The following is a 23,642-nucleotide window of genomic DNA, read 5'->3' on the forward strand; positions in this document are numbered from 1 at the left end:
CCCTTTAGATCAGGCGCAGCTGATGTTCGAGGCAGGAGCTGGCCAAAGCTCTCTCCCAAAGCTCCGTGGAAAGGTGAATGTTAGGGGGGTCTAGAGTGGACTTATCGCAGCCGCCCACTATGTGTCTGAGAGTCCCAGGCTCTCCACAGAAGCAGCAAAGTGGAGAAAAGTGTGTCTGGTCAAAGAGGTGAAGTCTGGTGGGATGTAAGAAGGAGTTGACCTGCAGGGCATGCAATTATCTTTCCTGATCCCTCGGTAGCGATTTTTGGGGTGAAGAGTATGTTTTACGGGAACAGCCTATAGTGCTGCATGATTTCGTGGTTGATGACAAGAGTTTGCATGTGCTCGGGCTCGGCTTCGGATTCACCAGCGCTGGCTCGGTGGGTCAAATCTTGAGCCATGAGGTTGGCGATCTTGTTGCCGGGGGTTCCGCTGTGAGCTGGTGCCCATACAATCCTGACTGGTCTCGTCGGTGGTCTCTGATTGATTAGTCGAAGTGTTGTGACGTGCAAGCGACCGTTGGCGAAGTTGCGGCACGCCTGCTGGGAGTGTGAGATTATAACTTTGCCGTCGCATTGGCTAAGCGCAAGTGCTATCGCCGCTTCCTCGGCTTGGAGAGGGTTCTGTCCGGGGATTGAGATGCTGCACCTGTGCTGCTTATGTGGAGTGTGCAGAGCTCTGTAAAGTGAGTTTTTGTTTCCCTGTGGGTACAAGTCTACCACTTCCTGTACGCACACAGTGCCATCTACCTACTGGCTAGCTTCGAACAATTCTTGTATTGTTTTCAGCAACTCCTAAAAGAGTCCTGATCTTCGGCATCAGTAACCTAGGAGTAGAAATACGGGTTTTGGCACTGAAGACGTGGCTTCAAGCCCCAGCATTCCAGAAATTTTCGCTAAGACCCGTTACTTTTATTTTATGGTAAAACGTTCCCTTCGCTGAGTTCTATGCAATCCTTTCAAAAAAGAGGGTGGTTTGATATTTTTTTAGGTCGCTTTAGGCATGCAGTGCGGCATATCAAAGCACTTAATTAACTTTCGGCATCACACTGCACTTCCTTGCATTGTACCTATTTGAGAACGAAATATCACATCTGGGAGAAGCCTGCGTCTGTAAGCATCATGTTCTGTGCATTCAGCAAAGATGGAACTAAATTGAAACTAGGACTGTTGTATAGGATCAGGCAAAAATTGTTATTTACACAAGTTTACATAAGTACAATCAGTTTTTCAACCGTCGCGCTTCCACGAGGAGATCGTCAAGACCGCTGTCTTCATGCCCTGGAGTGCAAAGCATTCTATCCTGGACTTCACGGTATCTCTCCAGCAGTGCCACATCATGCTCCAGAATCTTCTCCTCTACAGCTGAGATGTAGGCCCCTGTAGAGAAAGCCACACAGAAAGGCGCTTTGACCACTAAGGTTCACAGGACATGATTACACAAATTCATAGAATAAGCTCAGAGTTTACGCCTCTTACAAGACTAAGTGCATTTGTAATGTGTGCTAGTTGTGCACCTAGAGTTGATTTGTGACTAAGCTATGTACGCCCCAGAAAATGCACAGTCTTTGCCAAAATTTTCTAGGCCATGGCAAAAGGCATAGGCCACAAAAAATTATGAGCACAGCCTTACTTCTCGAGTGAGGCTGAAACGTGTTATTTATTTATTTATTTATTTCAGATACCCTCATGGCCCAATGGGCATTATTGAGGGGAGTGGTACAAAATGAATACATCAATGAAAAAACAAAAATACAAAAAGCACGGAAACATTAGCGATGAATTGCAAAAGGAAGTTGGCACACACACAAAAAAAAAAAAAAAAAAAACGTTCACGGCGTATTCATTCGCACGTGTAAGACGTAGCACTTTGGTACAAACAAAAATTGGCTTCATTAAACAAACCTAAGGAAATACACAACATTTCGAACAAAACAGAAGGCAAAACATTTGTAACTTAGCGCGGTGTGTAGAAGTCAATCAGTTGTTTCTTAAACTGTTCAACCTTGGTTGCAAGCATTAAGAAAGACGGCAGTTGGTTCCACTCCGCTGATGTTTTAGGGATGAATGAATTCAAGTAGGAAACAGTACGACATTGAGGCACGCCAACTTTTCGCAAATGATCTATGCGGGATGAGATGTAACTTGGTGGCGTGAATAATGCGTTTTTAAGTGAAGTATCAAGTTCATATATTTTAAAGAAAAGGCACATGCGCGAAATCTTTCTGCGCAAAGAAAGGGGCGGAAGTGATAAGGAGTTTTTCATGAGTGTTACGCTGGAAGACCGGTCGTAGTTCGAAAGAATAAAACGGGCTGACCGGTTTTGCACTGCTTCAAGTGTGTCGATGAGCGATTTAGAAAAAGGGTCCCAAACTGAAGCAGCGTATTCGAGTTTGGTACGGATTAGTGACGTGTACAAAAGAAGTTTAATGGATGCAGAAGTTTTGGAAAATTTTCTTTTGATATACCCGAGCATGCGGTTAGCGCTAGCCGTAATACTAGTGACGTGCATATTCCATGACAAGTTTGGTGTGAGAATGACGCCGAGATATTTATATGACGTTACCGATTGTAAAAGAAAATTGTTAATACTATAGGAAGAACGGCAAGAGGATTCACGGCGAGAAAAGCGCATTAATTTACATTTACTCAAATTTAGGGTCATTTGCCACTGCGAGCACCAGTTAGACACGGCATCAAGGTCTTTCTGCAGCAACAGAACATCGTTAGGGCCTTTTATTTCGCGGTATAGGACACAATCATCCGCAAAAAGTTTTATTGGAGATGTTAGATTTGCAGGCAAATCATTAATAAAAATAAGAAAGAGCAACGGGCCAAGCACAGAGCCTTGGGGAACACCGGAGGTAACAGGAACTGTTGAAGAGTTATGACCGTTAACATGCACATATTGGAAACGATTAGTCAAAAAACACTCAATCCACATTAATACATTAGGGTCAATATTAAGACAACGCAATTTGTACAAAAGCAATTGGTGAGACACTGTGTTGAATGCCTTGCAAAAATCTAAAAATATACAATCTACTTCAGAAGCCCGATCAAGCACACAATGAATGTCATTTGTAAATGCTACGAGTTGCGTTTCGCAGGAAAAGCCTTTTCGAAACCCATGTTGAACAGGAGTTCGAAACCCATGTTGAACAGGAGCCAGGAAGCTGGAGAAAATGCCCGTCTTTCTTAGTCTCATCGAATATTCTGGAACATTATAGTCTGTTAAATGCTAAGCACTGGCCTTGAATTCTTTCACAGAAAATTTTCACAGACTGTATACCAAGCAAACACTCATTATAAGGAAATTCTTGTGAAAGACAGGTGGCTTTGTTATAAGAGATGCTTTGTTAAAAGCAGAAGTAATTTGCTAATAATGAACTGCAGAGAGGACTACGAAGCACTTCAAATGAAGTGATTGAGTTGCAATAAGGGTTTACTGTGTATGAGTAGCATGTTCACAACAAAGGGTTGACTAGGCCATATTCAAACGGTTCACCAAACGAATAATTATATTTCGTCAAGAAATGAATTGCTTCCGATCACCTAATAGTGTAAAAACCTGCATATAAAGCGAACATTTTTTTCCAAAAAGTATCCCAAATTTCTGCCTTGTACTGCCATTGAGCCCACTTATAACGGCTACAGTTATTACAAATACTTGGTTATAACAAACAAACGTGGCACCGTAGTTTTCTGGTCTACACCAAAGTTTCAGCCAAAAAGTGGGCCAGGTGTTTTGCTTTCGTTATTTCTGCATTGTAACCATAATCATCTAGCTTACATGAGGTGCCACTAAGCGATGGCACTGGTTTCCCCGCATCATGTGCAAATTTAAATGAGTGCACTCATCAGCAGCATACAGGCTAGGCTGTCTGTGTGAAGACCCTGATTTTGGGACATCACATTTTTACAACAGAGCTGTTACAGGCAAACTGCCCACTATTTTTTGTGAGCATCACCACAGCTTCAACTGTTTTCCAATACCTCCATTATATTCTTGAAGTTTGTGATAAGACTGCTCTCATTGTTATCGGAACAGAACAGTCTTTGTAATGAACCAAGCTTGTATTTTGCCTTTTAAGCCTTAAAAGGGGGACGTGGCAAGTAAAACGACTTTTTTCATTTAGGAACAAAATTGAATCAAATTAGGAGCATTTATGTAGCTAACCATTCTAACAACACAACTGAATTTGGTTTAAGGATGCCTTCTATACTTTTTAGGTTCAAGACTAATTGCCTGAAACTTGCATTCAGCTAATGAACTAATTAGGCAAGAAGTCAACAAGACCTTTATGTCAGTGTGATAAGAAATGTTTATTCTTTGCAAGGAAGCTATGAGATTATTGCATTATCTGGTAACTCAAAAGGTATAGTAGATAATTTAAACTGATTTAAGTTTTGTTATTAGGTTAGTTAACTACAGAATTTCTCCTAATTTGACTAATTTTGGCCTATAAATAACAAAAATAGTTTTACTTGTCACATCCCCCGTTAAGGGGAACATGGCTCTTAAAGCAATTTCTTTTAATTTTCAAGCAAACTCCGCGAAACTTGTCAGCCTTGGTGCTATTTTTTGCATTGATTTCAAATATGCCGTTATGAGTCAGTCAATTAGTTCCCAAGATAATTAGAGGCTATTAGCCATTTTTAAACGAACAATAGACAGTACAGTGTTAATCATGAAACTGTACTCTTTGTATTTCTCAATACTATGAACCCTGCTGAATGCAATAAGAGAATAAGTTTATTGATGCACTGCTTGGAACTAATTTTACAGCTCATTAAACTTTAGTGTTTGAAATGGGCATTCGAAATGATTCCTTGCCACTGGTGCCACCTAAGTTTGTTGAGCTGTAAAATTAGTCCTAAGTGGTGCATCAATAAAGTGATTCTCGTATTGCATTCACCATGGTTCATAGTATTGAGAAATACAAAGAGTACAGTTTCATGATTAACACTGTACTGTCTATTGTTAGTTTAAAAATGGTTAATTATCTCTTATTATCTGTGGAACTAATTGACTGGCTCAAAAAATAATGGCATATTTGAAATCAGTGGGAATAAAAACAAAGTCTGATAAGTTTCACAGAGTTTACTTAAAAATTAAAAGAAATTACTTTAAGACCAGCGTCCCCCCTTAACACGCCATGCTGCCAAAAGCTACTCACTGAACCGAAAGCTTACCTGCGTTGCCAGTGGTCTCGCCAATTGCCTGCAAGAAGGCGGCCTTGAGCAGCCACACGTCCCCAGAGCCCCTCAGGAGCCGTGGCGAGAAGTGGTAGGGCAGCCAGTAGCCAAAGCGCTCTTGCCACAGACGGCTGCCACAAGTGGCCACCGCTGCATCGTCACTGCGCACACGGGAAAGTTCACCAAGCTTTAGGTTCCCCGCCAAAGCTCTCGTGTTGTAATTTGGAAGCTTGACGGCAAAAGCATGCACATACGAACGCACACACAGACCGATGCATTGGCCGTTCAAATGAAGTACAGTGCAACCCCGCTGATACGTTCCCTGGACTTACAACGACCCGCTTCTTACGACGGATCACCACAGTCCCAGCAAACTGCCATTAGAAGCAATGCATTCAAAACCGAAATGATATGATGCTCGGGTGCATGCGGCCTGCTTCATATGATGGACCCGGTGCGAAAAACCGTCGTTTTTCCCATCTTTTACACCGCTTCACCATCTCGTCCCGCCCTTTTTAAATGCGGAGCATTTCTTAGTCGCACGATGTCACTCGCTGATGTTGTCGGCGCCGTCCACACGCTCACTGCGCATGCGCGTCGCGTCGAGGCGCAGGTGCGCGTCTCTCCCCCGTACCCTCCTCGCTCTCAACAACAGGTGCGGCGGTGCGGGAGGAGCGCGTGTACCCCGTGCGCTCCGTCGCTCTCAACAACAGCTGCAGCGGTGCGGGGGGAGTGCATCTGTGCGCGCATGTGTCGTAGCTACCCGTGCGCTGCGTCGCGCTCAACAGTAACAGCGGCAGGGCGTGTACACGTGATAACGCCGTGGTGGGTGCATGGAAAGTTCGCGCGCTTGTGTATGGAAGTGTGCACATGCGCGTCTCTCCCCCGTACTCCTCTCCCTCGAACGCGGGCAGTGTGTATATAAGCGGCGGAGCGCGCGTTCGGAATTCAGTCAAGGGCGTCTTTGCTTGGCTTTCGCTTGACTTGACGCTTTGCTTGACGGCACCAAGCAATAAAGACAGACTTTAACTTTACACTCCTTGCCTTCGCTTCTCCTTCATTCAATAAATAGGAATAATAAAGACGAAATAACAATTAAGCATTCCCAAACCATACCCAATTACGCAACATTCACGCGATACCCCCACCACTCTGCGACGCATTTACTCGAGTTCCCCCCGTGGGAAGATGCGGGCGGGTTTTTTTTATTTTCAAATCCTGCTTGATGCTGCTTGATGTGTGAAGGTCCACTGGTGGGCTGGACCACTTGCTGAGCAGACGCAGGCAAGCAGGCAGGTACTGGCGAGTGGAAGTTAAACTTCGACGGCTTCACATTGGAGCAGTACGCCAACGCGCCAACCGCGAGAAGTCGAAGTTCAGGTGGCAGGTGGACCGTGAATTTGAAGCTCCCGTCGAGGCGCCGACGAACGCGAAAACACATACTATGCAACCCCACGGCGATGACCGAACAGCAGCTGTCCCCGCCCGCTCGATCCAAGTTTCATATTTTCACGACGCCCTCTCTCCCTGTATCTCTGCTCTCTGCTTATCAGTGTTTTTCAAAGCCGCATTGTCACTCCACTCCTTTCTTTGCTAGGGTGCCTCAATTCAAACGTGTCCACCGCTAAGGGTGAAGACACGTATATGTTGGCACTGCCATTTTGGCTCACTCCCTGGCTGCCACAGTAAGTCACTGTAGCAAGACCGCGCTATAATTTTTGATGCAACACGGTTTACTCATGAAGTTTGAATCATCTTATCTATTTCGCATTGCTGGGTCTTGTGGGAAACGAAAATAGCTATGCGTTGAGCACTTTGACCCAACAGCGACAGCACGAAACCATTCAAAGGGTGTCTCCTCCTTGTACGGGAATGCCATTTTTCTTCCATCTCCGCCATGTGCTATCGTTTGTTTTGCTTGGCCTGGGCAGTTTTACACTTGCCCTTTCCCCCTCTCAATTTGCTCGACCACGTCAGCCTTATCTCCACTTAGCGCTCGCTTGGCAGGCTAGCTCGGTGTTCTACAGTGCTTCCACTCTTGTCCGGAAGCAAACGACACTTTATTCACTGAAATTAATCAATTTAAGCTAAAATTTTGATTCTAATTCCAGAACGTGTGTTTTCACGACGCTTGCAATGACATCATAAGAACAGGTCTTTCGGCTAAACTTGGTGTGGAGCGGAGACTTGCTTACCGTTAGTCGACCTAGATGGCGCCACCACACCACAGCGGGCCGTTTTCTGCCTTTGCTTTGTTTGTGAGTGTATTGAAACCTGGCTTGTTTTTTTCACGGAGAAAATAATCATTTCGTGAAACATGGTGCTCGCTCAACAAATATGGTCACGTAAGACACCGTCAGTTGCGTCAGTCCGCCAGTGTTGTCTGAGACTACCCCAAAGCTCCGCAGTGCTGCGCATCTAAACGAAGCACAGTGCGCGCAGTAGCAACAGCAGTACGCATCGGTACTTCTATGTTTACGTGTGCTTTCGTAACTTCCACTGTTTGTCCCACCATTCTTACGGCTTTAAAAAGAATGTGCCCTAAATTTAAGCGCAAATAGCTCATTCGGCAAGATTATAAACTGCCTAATTTGCGTTTGCTTTTGCCGGCCTCAGCCAATCGCAGAACTGGCTGGTATGACATCATAGGTTCTGCTGCGGGAAATGAGCTAGTGGGTCGCATGGCCATTCCCTTTTTTCCTAATTATACAGCTTATTTGAGCGAAGTTTACGTTAAAAGTGGTGTCAATATGATTCTAACGAGGCAATCTTTTGAATGAACCAAACTTGCATTTTGTCTTCATGGCCTCTTTAAATGAGTTCTTAGCGCACCTGTTGCATGAAACTGTGCACAAGGATTTACCCATTCCCTGGTGGTACGACAATCCGGTCATACAGTGCTTTCTCACGGTGCCTTGAAAGTGGTATGATTCGGGTTCCACTGTATTAAAGGGACCCTGCAACACTCTTTGAGCAGTGCAAGTGAACCTGCGCGACGTTTAGATTACACTGCCAGGAATACCTGAGCCAAATATTACACGTGCACGTGAAGCAGTGAGCGCACAAATCGATGTGAAAGACGCGGAAAAACCAACCGCTCTCTCTTCAGTTGTCCTCATTATGCAACCCCTGGCATGGCCTAAGGGACGTCACATAGGCCATGGCTGCCCGATCGGCTGTCACTGGTCAACTTTGCGGCTAGATTCTCCCATTTCCGTCGTCGTCATCGCTGTGTACGAACCTCTTCTATGCCTGAACCTGTAGGCACAGTTTTGCCGTTTCTTTTGTGTTTTGAGTGCGTGCGGAGCTTGAGTGATGAGCTCAATAACGGGACCACTCGACTACAAACGTTTATTGCTTCAAAAACGCCCTACCAGCCCGAGCGCGCACTTGCGAGCAGGCACCCATGCCTGCTTTTTTGTGGCACCAGACCGGAAATAGGCCCCTCCGCATTGTGGAGAAAAGGAGAAAACTACCCGGCATGTGATAAATCGAAGGCCGCCGAAGAGAACGCCGCGAGCCGCCCCCCTCTCCGGGAGAGAGCGCACAGCTTTCGTCGCGTTGTCCGCGGTCGAGTTGAGAGGGAACGATTATGCGCAATTTCTCATCTCGCGTAGTTTCGTTAATTGTGAACGGATTTTCATAATTCTTGCGGGAGGAGATTTCTGGGACAATAGACTTTATCCCAAAATACATTACTAGTAGTCAATGGCAAGTGTTGCAGGGTCCCTTTAAAGAAAACTGATTAGGCAGTGGAGGCTCCCCAGCCACATTCGTTCGATTCCATCTATGACGTCACAGAATCCTGTTTGCGCAACTGGCGGCCATCGACCACAACCACCACCAAGAAACATGACTGGGCCAAGGTAGTGGGGCCTGTAGATTTGCCTGAATGTACCACTCGAACGCTAATCTGCCATTAACACATTGATAACCATCTTTTCATTGATGGCCTTTACTGCATCACTCCTGCCCATATTACCTCACTGTAGGCCGAAATTCGAAAATTCTCCCCATTTCTTGCATTTTTTTCAAGTTAACCCTTTGATGGTCGAATTGTTTTACCAAATACGACCCCCAGGTTCGATTTTTGTTATTGCTGATTTAAATTCTTCGGATGAATCTACTTCGAGAAAAAATTATCGTAACTTTTTTAGGGTGACCATAAAGTGACAAAAAAATCGTTTGTGCTGTTACATACATGTGGTTTATAATGAGTAACACAAGACAAATCCTAAATAAAAACGAGAGAGTAACAAGTCGGCACCTTTTGAGTAGATCGAAATCAGATAGACACCAGTTTCGTGGGCGCAAAAAGCGGGAAGCGCCCGGAGGACGATACCAAAACCAGCTGCTGCGCCCGCGCGGGCGCGCAGCCAAATGCGCGAGCGATAGACGGCGCACCGCTGAAGTAAATCATAAAAAAATAAAAAAAAAGAGCCATCGGCGCAAGAAAATAATTTGGCGTATTTCCGCAGTGTGGCAGCACATGCCAAGCAAGAGAAGGTTGGCAAAAGAGGCGCGCTTTTTAACCATACAAGCAATGACGTACATATACGTTATTGACCATTTTGAAGGTGTTTGCAGAGGATGTATATGTACGTCGGTGACCTTGAAAAGGTTAAAAAAGACATCATTTGTGACTGCAGCAGAGCTGAGGGAGTGGCCAAAGGCTAGTTTTGTCAAAATTTAACAAACCTGTACTTTATCTTCCCGGCGGCCCCTTTAATTAAAGCCATGCAAAGCTAGTGCGGGTAACTGAACACGTCTCCCCACCTCTTGGCGCTGCGTGCTGCGATGCGGCAAAGCATCCTCCAGGCCTCCGCGCTGTCCTGGTTGTCGGGACAGTCCACAAAGTCGGCCAGAAGCCTGAGGCATTCCGCCACACCTTCCGCCCCTGGCTCTGCAGGCAGAAATAAACAACGGGCAGCGCTTTGACTAAACTACAAGGCAGCATCTCAAAGCCACAGGTGCGATGCTTCAAAACTGTTTCACCCTACTTGGTGTGGTTCAGATCACTTACAAGGAACTCACTAAGACACACTGGATGAGTGGATATTGTGGCAACACACCAACCTTGTTCAAGTCTTATTTCATTTGCATGGCAACAGCTAAGGCACATTAGTTGAAGGGGGCAGAAAACTCGGGGATAGGGCAACGAAGGCTTTACAGAACAGACACTTCTACCAGCAAAACCTCATTGCATCCCAGATTTCCCATTTATTGCACCGAACGAAACAGTTGGGGTAAACAGGGCCCTGCCACACTAGAGGGTGACCGTTTCCTTTCCACTTTGCTCTGGGACATAATAAAACACTGTGGGTGCTATCTGCGTACATTTCAAAGATTTTATGACAGAATGGAGTAGCCCATGGTTTCTCAAAGTGGGTTCCGTGGAACCCAGGGGTTCCGCAGGCCCCTCCTCAGGGTTCCGCGAGCCACTGATAAATTTTCCCTGGTTCCGCAGTCGCAAAGTCTTATATGGTGAACTTGAGGCACGATCGATCTAAGGAACCTCCATTATTCACGCCCGAGTGTCAGTAAGCACATCTCGGTGCATAACAGAAACGCGCGAGCTGAGCTGCGCAATAAATCTCGCCAGCAGCTTGTAGCCAGCCAGACTCCGGAAACGGGTCACGTGGTTAAACTATTGCACTTGAATCTCGGTCTTATATTACCCCCATGCGCATTTCTCCTGTTTGAAGATAGGTGCCGCTAGCGTACGCATTCGCGTAAAGTCGACGGGGAAAAAAACGATACCCTTGCTTGCTTTTGAATTTATTGCACGTTGATGTAGCATGAATGGAATGAAAAATGGCAGGAGGGGGGGTCCCTTGGCACTTAACGGAACTTAGCAGGGTTCCCTGGGACCAACATGCTTGAGAACCCCTGGAGTAGCCAATGGCCTGCTGTAGTGAACAATAATAAATGCCTTCATTTGCTCCCTTTGTGAAAGCAGCAGCAATGCCCTCCGGAGGAAGTGTGGAAATTTGGGCAACCGTGAAAAAAGACCTAAGGGGAAACTTACATCAAGCACAATGAACCAGATTCTCATTGTTCCACCTGAAATTTATAGATGGCAGCAGCCTTTGACGTAACCTGGCCACTTATTTCCCTATTTGTTTGAAATTGCTAAGCTTAAGCCAGCACCCACTTCTGAATGTTTAATTAAGCCGTTTGTGGGAAGTGGTGAACCACAACACATTCAAGTCATCAATCAGCATACAAAAAAAAAAAGATCTACCTTGTCTACTGCTTTGACTGGTATTTTGCTTAAAGGCCAGAATACTCATTTTAACCAGGCGTATTTTGTTGCAGAGGTTACGGAGGTTACGCGGCCATTCAGAAGAGTCAGTCAGAAAAAAGGTTGAGGCACTACAAAAAGCCAGCCTATGTTGCTTTTACTTTGTTGCGTTACCTTGGAAGAGATAAAAAAGAAAAAATCACGGCAATCAAAAAGTTGAAAACCCCACAACCCTCTGCGTGTGATGTGTTCACCCCAGCTGCTTTCAGGTGTTCTCTTGGAGAGATGGGCGTCTGTCCTCATCAACCACCCAGTTCTGCCACTGTTCCTTTTCTCAGCACATAAAACCCAAAACTGAAATTGGCCCCATCCCCTTAGATATGTCTTTGGATGATGCAACTGAAGTCCTTCACTTAAACAGACAATGGACCACTCACCACACCACCTGTAACCCTATTGTTTATCTCTGGGATAGTGTGAAAATGGCTCGAAACTTGTTTTTGAGTTCACAGTTTATTGCAGAGGGCCCAATACAACACAGGGGTGGTACCAAGCTAACCAACCAACGAAAGCCAGTTCTCATTCTACAGCCAAGACAAGCCTATAAGCGGCATGTAGTAAATGTCAAAAGCCAATTACTCTGCATACTATGGCAGCCAAAGCGACACACAAAGCAAGACTAGTTGCCATAACAAAGTACTGTACATTCCAATGAAATGTGCACCGGAATACACAAACAGCGCGATTTCTTTCCATGGAAGTCAAAATGACGCGTGACTTAGTCACAGTAATAGAGTAGAAAAATATGGCTTTCCAAATATACGAATATTGTGCCCTTATTCTGGTTTATAACTTTTGTTCTAATGATGAACATTGTGCAACCGGATTAACAAGAACACAACTCTGCTTTGGACTTCTGTCTTGTCGATTGAATGGGTCTCAAAAGTGGCCCTAGGAAATTTGATAGTAGGAGGGGGGGGGGGCAAGTTGCACATAAACTGAGGTAATTGAGAAGCACCCAGTTTTCTTGATTGAAATAGAGCTACCAGAAAGCATTCAACACTCAACATTCACAAACAGTCCACAATCAAGTTCCCAACTTTGTTGCCGAGTCCAGCAAGTTGGCACCTGATTAAGGTTACCCCGCCATCATCATCATCATCCTCATCACAGCTGTGAAAATGGAGCAGTCCACTAACTGTGGCAAAACGGAACCGCAGATAAAACTGTGGATCTCATGCTTCATACTCGAAAACATGCAAACTTGAAAATTTGCCCTTTAGCAAACACCACAAACACAGATCATCTTTTGCGATCAACTGCTCTATTTTGAAAGCTAACCCATCTGCTGTTGGAGGCACTTGTTATTTGCAAGTGCATTTCGCTACATCAATGCCCCCCCCCACTCCTTTCCTTTCAAAATTCGCGCTAAGTTGAGGTCAGATAATAACATGGGAGACTTTAAACAACGATGAAGCACTACAAATCTAAAAAAGCCTGAGTACGTACCTACATAACGAGTCAGCCAAACACTACCTGTATCATTAGGCGGCAATTAGAGGTTGTGAACACTCAAGACTTTAAATAAGGAGTGAAATGTGTCTGCTACTCAATTCAGTAAACAAGGGGAAGGTTAAGGAGGCATTCTTTATCGGTTCAAAACGACGACCAAATCCAAGCAATGATTACTAAAAGCATACGCTCAGCTTGGCAAGCGTTCAGAACTGAAAGGGGCCGTGAAGAGGAAACACAAATCTGGATCATTAAAAACCCTGCTCTGTCGCCCACAGCAATGATAAAAATTTCATTGTGACCCTCAAGCAAAGATACAAGGTTTTAAGAAAAAACATTAGAGGCAGTGGCGACTACCCCGCCACTTGCCATCTAAGTATCTACGACATCACAAAGCCTTGTGTGTTGTAGTGGGACCTCTAGATCTGCTTGATCGTCTCACTCGAATGCTAATGTAGATTTAACAGGCTGGTAACTACATAACTACGTCTTTGCTGCTGGCCCTTATTAGGTACATTACTGTACTGCGATATTTTAAAGTTTTTCAATATTTATTGTGGTTTTGCAATTAAAACACGTCTTTCATGGCTGGAAAGAAGCTGAGTGAGTTGCTACAGGCTAGTTCTGGCAAATGGAACGAAGTTGCATTTTTTGTCACAGGGCCTCTTGAAGGAGGGAAAGTCTTTGAAGTTTGGTTTAGCTTTCGATTTAGTCCAAAGTGCTGCCTTTTGAGCTTACATTGCACTCGCTACAAACAAACACACATGCACACCCACACGCAACCAGAACAGATGGAAGGCAACTGCACATGGAAAATGGGGAGATGTAAGACCGGTACTTACCGGACCGCTCGATGTGACGCACGTAATCCAGCACTTGGGGATCCGTGGGGTCCGCTTCACAGATCCTCTGGGAGGATGCAGAGAGGAGTTACGGACTTCAGTTCAAGCGTGGAAGCAGGGCAATCCTTTCAGTGCATCCCACAGACTTTGGTGTACAGAAAAATAGCATACAGTCAGCCCTGAGTAACAAAGACAGGACTCTTATTGTATGTTTGACAAGGCACATCAGTGGCTCAGGCCTGTGGCATACGCTATCATTGTACCGTCCCGAAAATACTAGTGTAAAGACTACGAACAAAGAAGTGACAACATACGTGCTGATGAAAGGCGAAAAAGAAATTCCTTTGGGCACATAAATCTGCTTACATGATTTGAAGGCAAAAGACTGGCAGTACCTATCAACAGCACCTTTTCTGCTACATTGTATTTGTCTTGATTTTTTCGTTTCCATTTCTTTGCCTTTCGCTGAAAACTGCTCCGACCAGCCTTTTCTCTGCTGCAACGTGTTCGCACGTTTCTTCACTCTTTTTTTTCTGAGTCTTATGGCATGAATTACCTCAGCAAGCATAATGGCACCCACCACAGCTTACCTAGAATCAGGATTCAGTATGGCTGGTGCGCACCTGAGAAAATATTCACATACCATCGCATTCAGGTGCCACGCGACATGCAGTATCCTGGAACTTTTACATTTCCTATTCACAGTTTTGTGAATTCTGTGAAACAGGCACATTATACCCCAAGGCTCCCAATCGCTGGCCAATCCCTGCAAGTAAATGAGCCACGAAAAAAAAAAAAGCAAAAACTTCTGTTCTACCACTGGCAATGTGCAAAGATATCCCAGTGGTAGCCCAGTGGGCTCCGTCAAATCCCACAGAGGATCCTATGCTTTCTTCATTCGCTAATTATGGCAGCCGCCAATTCTCTTTACCTTGCAACAACAGCAAAAACAAGAACTGTTTTTCACCAAATTGGGCACCTAAAGCCTTCACTTTAAAATAAGAAGGCATAAGAAAAACTGTGACCCAATCCACCAGCAATGCATATGCATATGCATACGCAGATGGCCTAAAAAATTACAGCCGTTCCACTCAATGTGAAAGCTGTCGGAAGTGCAGAGCAGTGATTCGCCGTAATGGGCTGTGGCACCGTTATCCACGCACTCTTACCTACCATCGTGCTCTTTGCCGCCCTGTGTCACTCCTCTCCTGATGAACTGAACGAAGGTTTGTCCAACGCATTTCAAATTTCCCGCCTTCGCAGTGCTCGCGCGCCCCCTGCCTGAAACTGCGCCAGCGGGAGTTCTGTTCTCTTTGTGCTTGCTTTTCTTCCCACCACTTTTTTTCGCTTGCTGTCGTAAAAAGCAACCCAACGAGCGTCCCTAACTAAATAAACACAGGTGCTGCCAGTTAATTACGTATATCTAGCCTAAAATGTACCCGCAGCTTTTTTTGCCCTAAATAACAGGGAGATGTATGACAAGCGCCAGTGGCGCAGGAGTTTAGAACAGTTGTGACTATAAAAACCACTTGTTTTTCAAAGCCCCTGTTACGGGCTCTACCTGGGTCCGTTATCCGGCTGCGCCGCGTGATTCTGGCAGTCACTTGACGTTGTGACAGCGAGTGAGCTGCTACAAGGCGAGCCAATAAAGTGCTCTGCACTTAAAAGATGTGATTTATACTACCCCGTAGACATTTACTGGGCCTTCATACCTTGATACAAGACTGCTTCATTTCCTCAGGTAAATGGTCTTCCAGGCAATGAACGTGTATAGCGGTAAAGCCTACTTTAAAGGAACTTGGTGTATAACAGAGTGGTTGGAAGGGGTGCTTATGCGTAAGGAGACTCGTACTCCCAACAATTCTGTACCAATTTATTTCTATTAATTAAGGGGCCATGAAGACCAAATACAAGCTTCGTTCCTTTCCCAATAACAATGACCCCGACTGCGTCGCAAACTGTGATCGAATACCAAATCGATATTCCGAGGAAAACACATGAAGCAGCAGTGACTACCCCTTTCCACTGAATTATCTGTGATGTCACAGCATCTTGTTGGTAAACTGGGCTACTGTAGTGGGGCCTCCTCTTGTTCTGTTTGGCCATACCACTTGAATGTTAACGTGCAGTTAACCCTGACAACTACATCAGTGGTGCTGCCCCATATCACATCAGTCCTCACCATGTTTTGTCACTCCAGGGCAAAATTTCGAAGTCTTTCAATATTTCTTGCATTTTTTGGTTAAAAGATTTTTTTTTGTGGTTGGCATGAAGCTGATTCAGTTATGAAAAGATAGTTCCTTCAAAGCACCCGCCGCGGTGGCTCAGTGGCTAAGGCGTTGCGCTGTTAAGCACAAGGACACGGGTTCGATTCCTGGCCATGGCGGCCGCTTTTCTGATGGAGGGGAAAAGCAAAAACGCCCGTGTGTACGAGATTTCGGCGCACGTTAAGGATCCCCAGGTGGTCAAAATTAATCCGGAGCCCTCCACTACGGCGCGACTCATCGCCTGCGTTGCATCGGTGCTTTAAACCGTATACAATCAATCAATCAATCAATCAATTAGTTCTTTCAAAGCAAAAAAGGCTGTACTTTGTTTTCATGGTCCCTTTAATACTATCAGTCTTGACAGCCTGGGGAAAAAAAAAGAAAAGCAAGCTCAGTCCGTTTCGTTATAATTCTTAATCTTTCAGTCACAAAGCTACATTTGGTTTTGCGAATGTAGCTTGAGCGTGTGTTCTGTAGCCATGTCTTGAGGCTCACGACTCTCTGTGAGATCCTGCCCATCATTCCTTCATAACAGCAGGTGAGACAACTACTGAAATGCACTGCTTGGAATTTGCAGGCCCCGGAAGAAGTCTTGATGGTACTGCTCCAGGCAGGCCCTTCTGCTCTGGGCAGAGTTTGCACATGTTGGCTCAACTTTCACTACAGCAAATCAAAAACAAAACAAGAGTTCAAAACAGTGCCGCAGAGAGGTGGGAAAAAAGCAAACACAAAATAGATGTGGCCTTGTGCTGCTTCAAGCAGAACAAGAACCACAAGATGAAGAATAACATGTGTGCCACAACAGCAGACGGCGTGTGAGCCATGTACCCGCTACAAAATTGAATCGAGAAAACTTCCACTGCATTCATCACGGCAGGGACAAGACAGGAGTGGAACAGCTTAAAGGAGCCATGAAGACAAAACACAAGTTGGGTTTATTAGAAAGACTGCTTAGTCCCGATAACAATGATACCAATATCATCGCAATCTTCGAACAAATAACGGAGATATTAAAGAAAACGTGTGAAGCAGTCACGACCCCCTAGCTGATTTCCCGCCACTTTTCTATGACGTCACGGAACCTTGTTTGTGCGATTGGCGGCCGCCTAACTGACCTGTCGCGACGACACATGACTGGACGTCTCTAATGGGGCCTCTAGTTCCATTTGACCGCATCACTTGAAGGCTAACGTGCAGTTAACACACTGAAAATTGTGTTATATTGTTGGCCCGTATGACGTCATTCTTGCTCATAACACGTCACTGTGGAGCAAAATTTGAAAGCTTTTAAATACCTCTTGCTTTTTTATCGTTCAAAAAAAACATCCTTTGTGGCTGTAATGGAGCTGAGTGAGATACTGAATCCTAGTTCTTTCAAATTAAACTAAGTTTTATTTTCTCTTCATGGCTGCTTTAAGAGGAGGGCAGGGAAGGGAAGAGAGGCAGTTACGTGGCAGGGGTGGCAGAAGGGTGTCATCTTACGACGACATCTGCAGTGAACTGGGCAGATACGCGGCCGATGGTTCAGCGACTCACCTGCAGCAGTTCCACCTGATGTGAAGACGTCGTGTCCGGCGATTCTTCCCCTGGAGTCACGTGCCTCCTCTCCAACTCTTGGGAGAGGGCACGGGCGTAGTGGAGGGCGTGCAGGCAGTCATCACCGTGGCTGTCTACATAGACGTCTGCAATTTCCTCCGCCTCGTCGGCACGTTCGTACCTCAGCAGAAGCTGTGGACAAAAGAAGAAAGCACAGACCTTTTTCATGACCGCAATGATTGTCCTGAAGACAAAATACAGGTTTTGTTCATTAGAAAGACTGCTCTGTCGCGGTAACAGTGATGCCACGTTAATCGCAAACTTTAAACAAATACTGAGATGCTAAAGGGACCCTGCAGCACTTACCATTGACTACTCGGAATGTATTTGGGGGTAAAGTCTGCTGTCCCAGCAATCTCTTCGCGCAAGAATTATAAAAATCCGCTCACTATCACTGAAGCTACACGTGATGAGAAAACACACATAATCGTTCTCTCTCAACTCGACCAGAGTATGCAATGAAAGCTGCATGCTCTCTAATGAAGAAGGGGGGTGGCTTGTGGCATTCTCTTTGGCAGCCTTTGATACATCACAGGCTGGTAAGTTTTCTCCTTTTCTCCAAAACATGGATAGGCCTATTTCCATTCTGGTGCAACAAAAAAGCAGGCACGGCTGCCAGCTCGCAAGCACACGCTCAGAACTTAAACAACAGCGCAAATGACAAGGACTAAGAAAGAAGTACAGAAAAGCAGCGCTTGTCTGTGCTTTTTTCCTAGTCCTTGTCATTTGCGCTGTTGTTTAAGTTCAGAATGAACCAACTGGCCCCAGTCGAGACGCTAATTCACATGCTCAGGCTGGTAGGACATTTTCGAAGCAATAAATGTTTGTTGCCGAGTGGTCTCGTTGAAAGGGGAGTATTGAGTTCGTCACTCAAACTACACGTGTACTCAAAACACAAAAGAAACGCCAAAACTGTGCGTACAGGTTCAGGCATAGAGGAGGTTTGCACCCAATGCCAGCGACTGATCGTCACAGGCAATGTGAGAAATAAGCCGTGAAGTTGACCAGTAAAAGCCAATACATAGGACCATCACGGCGGTGCCAGTCGTGCACAATGAGGGAAATCGAAGAGAGAGCGCGGTTGGCTTTTTTGTGTCATTCCCAGCGATTTGTGTGCTCACTGCTTCATGTGCATGTGCAATATTTTGCTCAGGTATTCCTGGCAGTGTAATCTAAACGTAGTGCAGGTTTACTCGCACTGCTCAGAAAGTGTTGCACGGTCCCTTTAGCCCTTTCACAGCAGAGTTTTTTTTCTGACTGCTTCAGATTCCCTGCCATTTTTTTTTTTAGTATTGCTTCCATGGAAATTTTGCGCTAGTGAATCCCTACAATGCGCTGCACGGCATAGACACATTTTTATTCCTGGAGATTCTTGAAGAAAATGGGTCGAAGGCATGCTATTCAGGCCTGAGTTTTCCTTCCACCAGAAATTCCGTTCGTCGCATTTCCTCTGCTTTCTGGATTCAAAGGATGCAGGGGCTCTTCCTTGCTGTCTTCACTCGGTAAGCCATTTAGCTGAGCTGATTCATCATTGTGAATTTCGTTGGAGTTGGACCTCATCAGGAGTTCCTGAATTTCTTTTAGGACTCAGCCCTTTGGCGGCCACCTCTGGGCTGAGCCGCGTCGCCGTCGTTGCGACCAAGCGAACGATGGGGCGACCAACGAGTGAAGGAAAAAGCGAACGATGGGAAGACCGACGAGTGAAAGAAAGCAAAGGAGGATAGTGTCGCAGAATTGGGAGGGGAGGGCGGTTTGCCGAGGCGGCGCGAGCCAGCGCTCTCCGAAAGCGTGCGGTGGAGGCATGAAGGATGCAGTATGCTGTGCCCGAACGAGGCACTTGACGGCGCGACACTTGGCGAAATGGTGAGAGGGTGTGCGTGTGAGTTTCATGCGCGTTCGCTTGAAACTCAGTTCGTGGTCCCTTCCTGAGACGCAATCCGCGCCTCCGACGCAGCGGCTCACCATAGCTGCCATCAAAAGAACCCACGAGTGAGTGCTGCCTCGGTGCACTGCTGCTGCGCCCAAATATCGCATTAGGGAGTATCGTAATCGCCAGCCAACTTTTCTTTCTTTTTTCACCTCCTGCACCTCTCCTCCCCCCTATTAGGCCAAACAGCCATCCTACAATAAATAAAGACTTTTGATTCATTTGTCCATGAAGAGTAGTGGAAACTACCATTCCATTTCAACCAGTTTTAACCGGCACGCAGATTTCCCGCTGATGCTTTTGTTGGTCAAATGCGGTGAACAAATGCCACTGCAAGACGTGTTGTTGGGAAGTTGGTTCATATTATACACCATTTTCCATAAGCAGCCGGGAAAGGAGGAAAATACTCTCAAACCAGTTCTCTCGGCGGCCGACCAGCGTTGCCTGAGCGCGCTGGGCTGCTAACATCGCTCGGCGCGGTGTGCTCCGCTGCGTAGTTCAGGAGTATTTCGCACCGTGTGCTTAGTTAGTTTTTGCGGAACTCTCAACTGTTTTAGCCAATGCTGCGATGCCCTTCAAGGCGCAAACGTCACTTGGTCAGCACTGCGCGGTGGTGGGTTATTGAACAACCAGCGAAAGCGAGAAGCAGTCGCTGACAGCACGCATGTGCACGACACTGCCTGGAGAAAATGCAGTGCGGTTGCGGCGTGTTTTTGCGGCATCGCTTCCCAACGCACACCGAGTTGAGATATAGGTGGATTCCGTTGATAAATCGCAACGACTTTGTACCAACGACAAACTCCAGGGTTTGTTGGGTGCACTTTGACGGCAAGCAGACGGAGCAAAATCCATTTATCACACGCAAAGCTGCGACAGGGAACGGAACCCCCTGAAATGTTAGAAGCAACTTTATCCTTTACAATACAGCATTGATTGGTTGGTTGATTGATTCATTCATTATGGTGTTTAACGCCCCGACGCTTCATGGGCGATGAGGCGCGCCGTAGTGCAGGTCTGTGGGTTAATTTTGACCACTTGGGGATCTTTCACGAGCGCCGATACAATACAACACTACAATAACTTCTGGTTCCTTGTAGTCAATATAAAATACCATATATTGTTTGGTCATTACAGCCGATTGGCATTAAACAATTCCCTTTTCATCTAATCTAACCTTTAAAATCACGGCGTTTTGTTTACTTTTTTCAGGCCGACGCATTACACTGCCAAACGATATGAAAGGATAACTTTCTTCATCGCACACTGCTGATTGATAGCAGGATAAGCAGGCAGCCAAATGTGGAAACGCAGCTCGAGGTACGCGTGAACGCTGCATTTGGAAAATAGCTCAACCTGTTCACAACGCGGTCAAAGGAAAAGCTTTTAATCCTTTTGCGTTGCCACGGAGTCTAAAGTATTACAATTACAAAACAGTTACTGCTGGTCGCGTAAAGCATTTGTGGTGAAAGCAGCGGTTTCACAAAGGTGGGCTCCGAGCGACAGGCCACATGCGCTGCGCAGAGTTAGGTCAATCATGATCACGATCATGATCAACCAATATTAACTCGCCCGAACGTCAACCCTTTTGCTCAACCTTCGAATAGTAATTTGACTGGTTGTGCGGTCGCGTTATTTTTCCGCCCGGGTAATTTCGTTTCGTCAGTAACCGTCATAAGTCTAGTTAAGAAAGATTATATTGCATTGCAATGCCAACAGCGTAGCAATCGCCTCGTCGAAAGTCCATCGCGAGCACGGATCACCGTGACCCACATATGCTGTGCGCGCTCCGCATTCGACGTCCGCGCTTCCGTAAACATGACTAATCGGTGAACATAACAAGCACGGTGGCATTGAAAACACGTATTTACTCTCCGATATCGATTTCTATGTCAGTCGGTGCCATACCGGTACGTTTGCATCGCGGAACTGCGGAGCACCACCGGCACCACCACCACCACCACCACACTGCTACTGCTGCTCGCAACAGCCGGGGTCGGAATTTCCCGCTCTGGCAGCAAATTAGGACCTAAAATCCGTCCGAAGATGATGAAAATAAAACAGAACACACACACACAAGCACTGCAACCGCTAACTTAACGCCAAACCACTACGGTTCACTCGGTAATGCACGGATACCGAGCAGACGCACGCAAAGAACGGCGCACTTAACAGCCCAGCGCGGAGGTTTCGGCGGTCGCTTCATAGACGGCGCTAGCGTCTGGTTCAGAAAAAGCAAATGGCGGCGCCCACCTCTAGCAAGGAAAATGGTGTATAGAAATAAGATTTTGCGGAGCGAAGTACACGGATGGTGAAAAGGACGAGATGGCTTCAGTCCCATTCTTTTCAACATCCGTGTCTTTCGCTGCGCAAAGTCTTATTTCTGAAAGACCACTGATTTGGTAGTAAATTTTGAATTCTATGGCAGTATGGAACACCACACCAAATGAAAACCCAAAAACTATCTTTCATCAGTTAGCAAGACTAAACACAACAGAAATTCACCAATGTCCCAATCCTAAATACAAATTACGAGTTGCAAAAACATCCAACCTACACCTGGACAAGAAAAAATGCAATGGTAGAAGGCTACTGGTTAGATTACAATAACCAACGGTTTTTAGAATGTGCACCAACATGTGAAATGCACAGGTGTTTTTTGTCTTTCTGCTGCTGCACTGTAAAGACAGCTGCCATGACTGGGAATTCAACCCACCACCTCCCACTTTCTAGTGCAATGCCTTGGTCACTGGTCCACTGCCGTTGAAGTTTGCACGAAATAAAAACTACTAAGCAGTTGAATAGTAGTGGAACTTTTAATACAGAACACGAGGACCCTTGGCCCAACTAAGGGGAACGGGTGATTAAGAATGGGGGTAAAGATCAATAGAAGAAAAACAATGTCAGCTGCTACGGCGACAGAGCTCCTTGAGCTGAATTGGTCTTTATTTACTCATGGTTCAGCCCTCAATCGTCGTTCAGCCTTGGAGGTTGTAGCGAGGACACAACACAGACCCAGCATTCCCAGTACCCGTGTGTCAGGCCGTTTTTTAAGAGAATAAATGGCCATTTTATGAAGTGCATTGGACCCGTTTTTGTTGGGTTCATCAAAACTGCTCTCTCTGGCTCATCGTGGCTGCTCTCTCTGGGTATCCAAATCCAGTATAACACTTCGAAGTGCATCCTCATTCATTGAATTTAAGTGCAAGAGCTGTGTTCCTCTATTCATTTTGCTTTTTCTTTTTTTTTTTTTCAGGAGAGATGCAACTGCAGTGCAGAAGAAAGTAGTTTTCAGTAGAAGATATTACTTGGAAAGACGATACCACCAGTGTTTATTTCATTGGTTAAAACTCCTGGCTTTGTGCCGAGAGGTTCGAGAAAAGGCCGTTTAACAAATGCTGCTACACGGAATTGTATAGAGCCCTGAGCAAATTTCATCATCACCATCAGCTTCCAGTGTCCACTGGAGGACAAAGGACTCCTGCGTGTTCCTTCAACTGTTCCTGTCTTGCGTTGCCTTCGTTCGTTCTGTCATACCAAATTTCCTGATGTCATCCATCAATTGAGCTATCAGTTTTCTCTTAATTCAACTCTCACGTCTCGGTAGCCACTCTGTTACCCCGGTTTAAAGAGTTTAAGGAAATAAACGAATATTTTATGAAGTTTGTTGAAGCTGCTTTTGTTGCACTCACTAAAACTCGCCTTGCCACTTCCCTCCAGGCTAGCTAAAATTTACAGCTGTTAAGGCACAACAACAGTGACACTGTACCCAACGGATCCCTCGGCAAATGTTTAAACCGCAAGAGGTTGGCTACCCACCTAGTACATCAGAGAGACAGGCCCAGTTCACCACTCTCTCCGTGCACTTTTTTCCCATCCGTAATCTTTGGTTGTGTTCACTCCTTAAATACGCTCTAACTAGTTCGACCTTGTATATTAGAGTTCAATTCAGCACCTTTCACTTGGTAGCGCAATGTCATGGTTAGTGATGCGGCGCAGTGGATGTCAGCATGAAATACAAACTACTAATCACTTCAACCCGCTTTTGTTTGACGCATT

General features: G+C 45.7%; 1 protein-coding gene across 1 annotated transcript in view; it reads right to left on the reverse strand.

Annotated features, from left to right (window-relative positions):
• Positions 1–1,156: 1,156 nt before the first annotated feature.
• The window catches only part of LOC144142265 (uncharacterized), a 45,599-nt gene continuing 23,113 nt past the window's right edge, over positions 1,157–23,642 (reverse strand). The window contains exons 8-12 of the mRNA XM_077673633.1: positions 17,600–17,791; positions 13,797–13,863; positions 9,975–10,101; positions 5,196–5,359; positions 1,157–1,379 (exon numbers count right to left, since the gene is read on the reverse strand). Coding sequence (XP_077529759.1) covers positions 1,222–1,379; positions 5,196–5,359; positions 9,975–10,101; positions 13,797–13,863; positions 17,600–17,791 — 708 coding nt within the window. The 3' untranslated portion in view covers positions 1,157–1,221. The remainder of the gene's footprint in view (positions 1,380–5,195; positions 5,360–9,974; positions 10,102–13,796; positions 13,864–17,599; positions 17,792–23,642) is intronic.

The sequence above is a fragment of the Haemaphysalis longicornis genome, unplaced genomic scaffold (assembly GCF_048455015.1).
Source record: "Haemaphysalis longicornis isolate Haplotype H1 unplaced genomic scaffold, Haemaphysalis longicornis Haplotype H1 scaffold_6, whole genome shotgun sequence".
NCBI lineage: Eukaryota > Metazoa > Arthropoda > Arachnida > Ixodida > Ixodidae > Haemaphysalis > Haemaphysalis longicornis.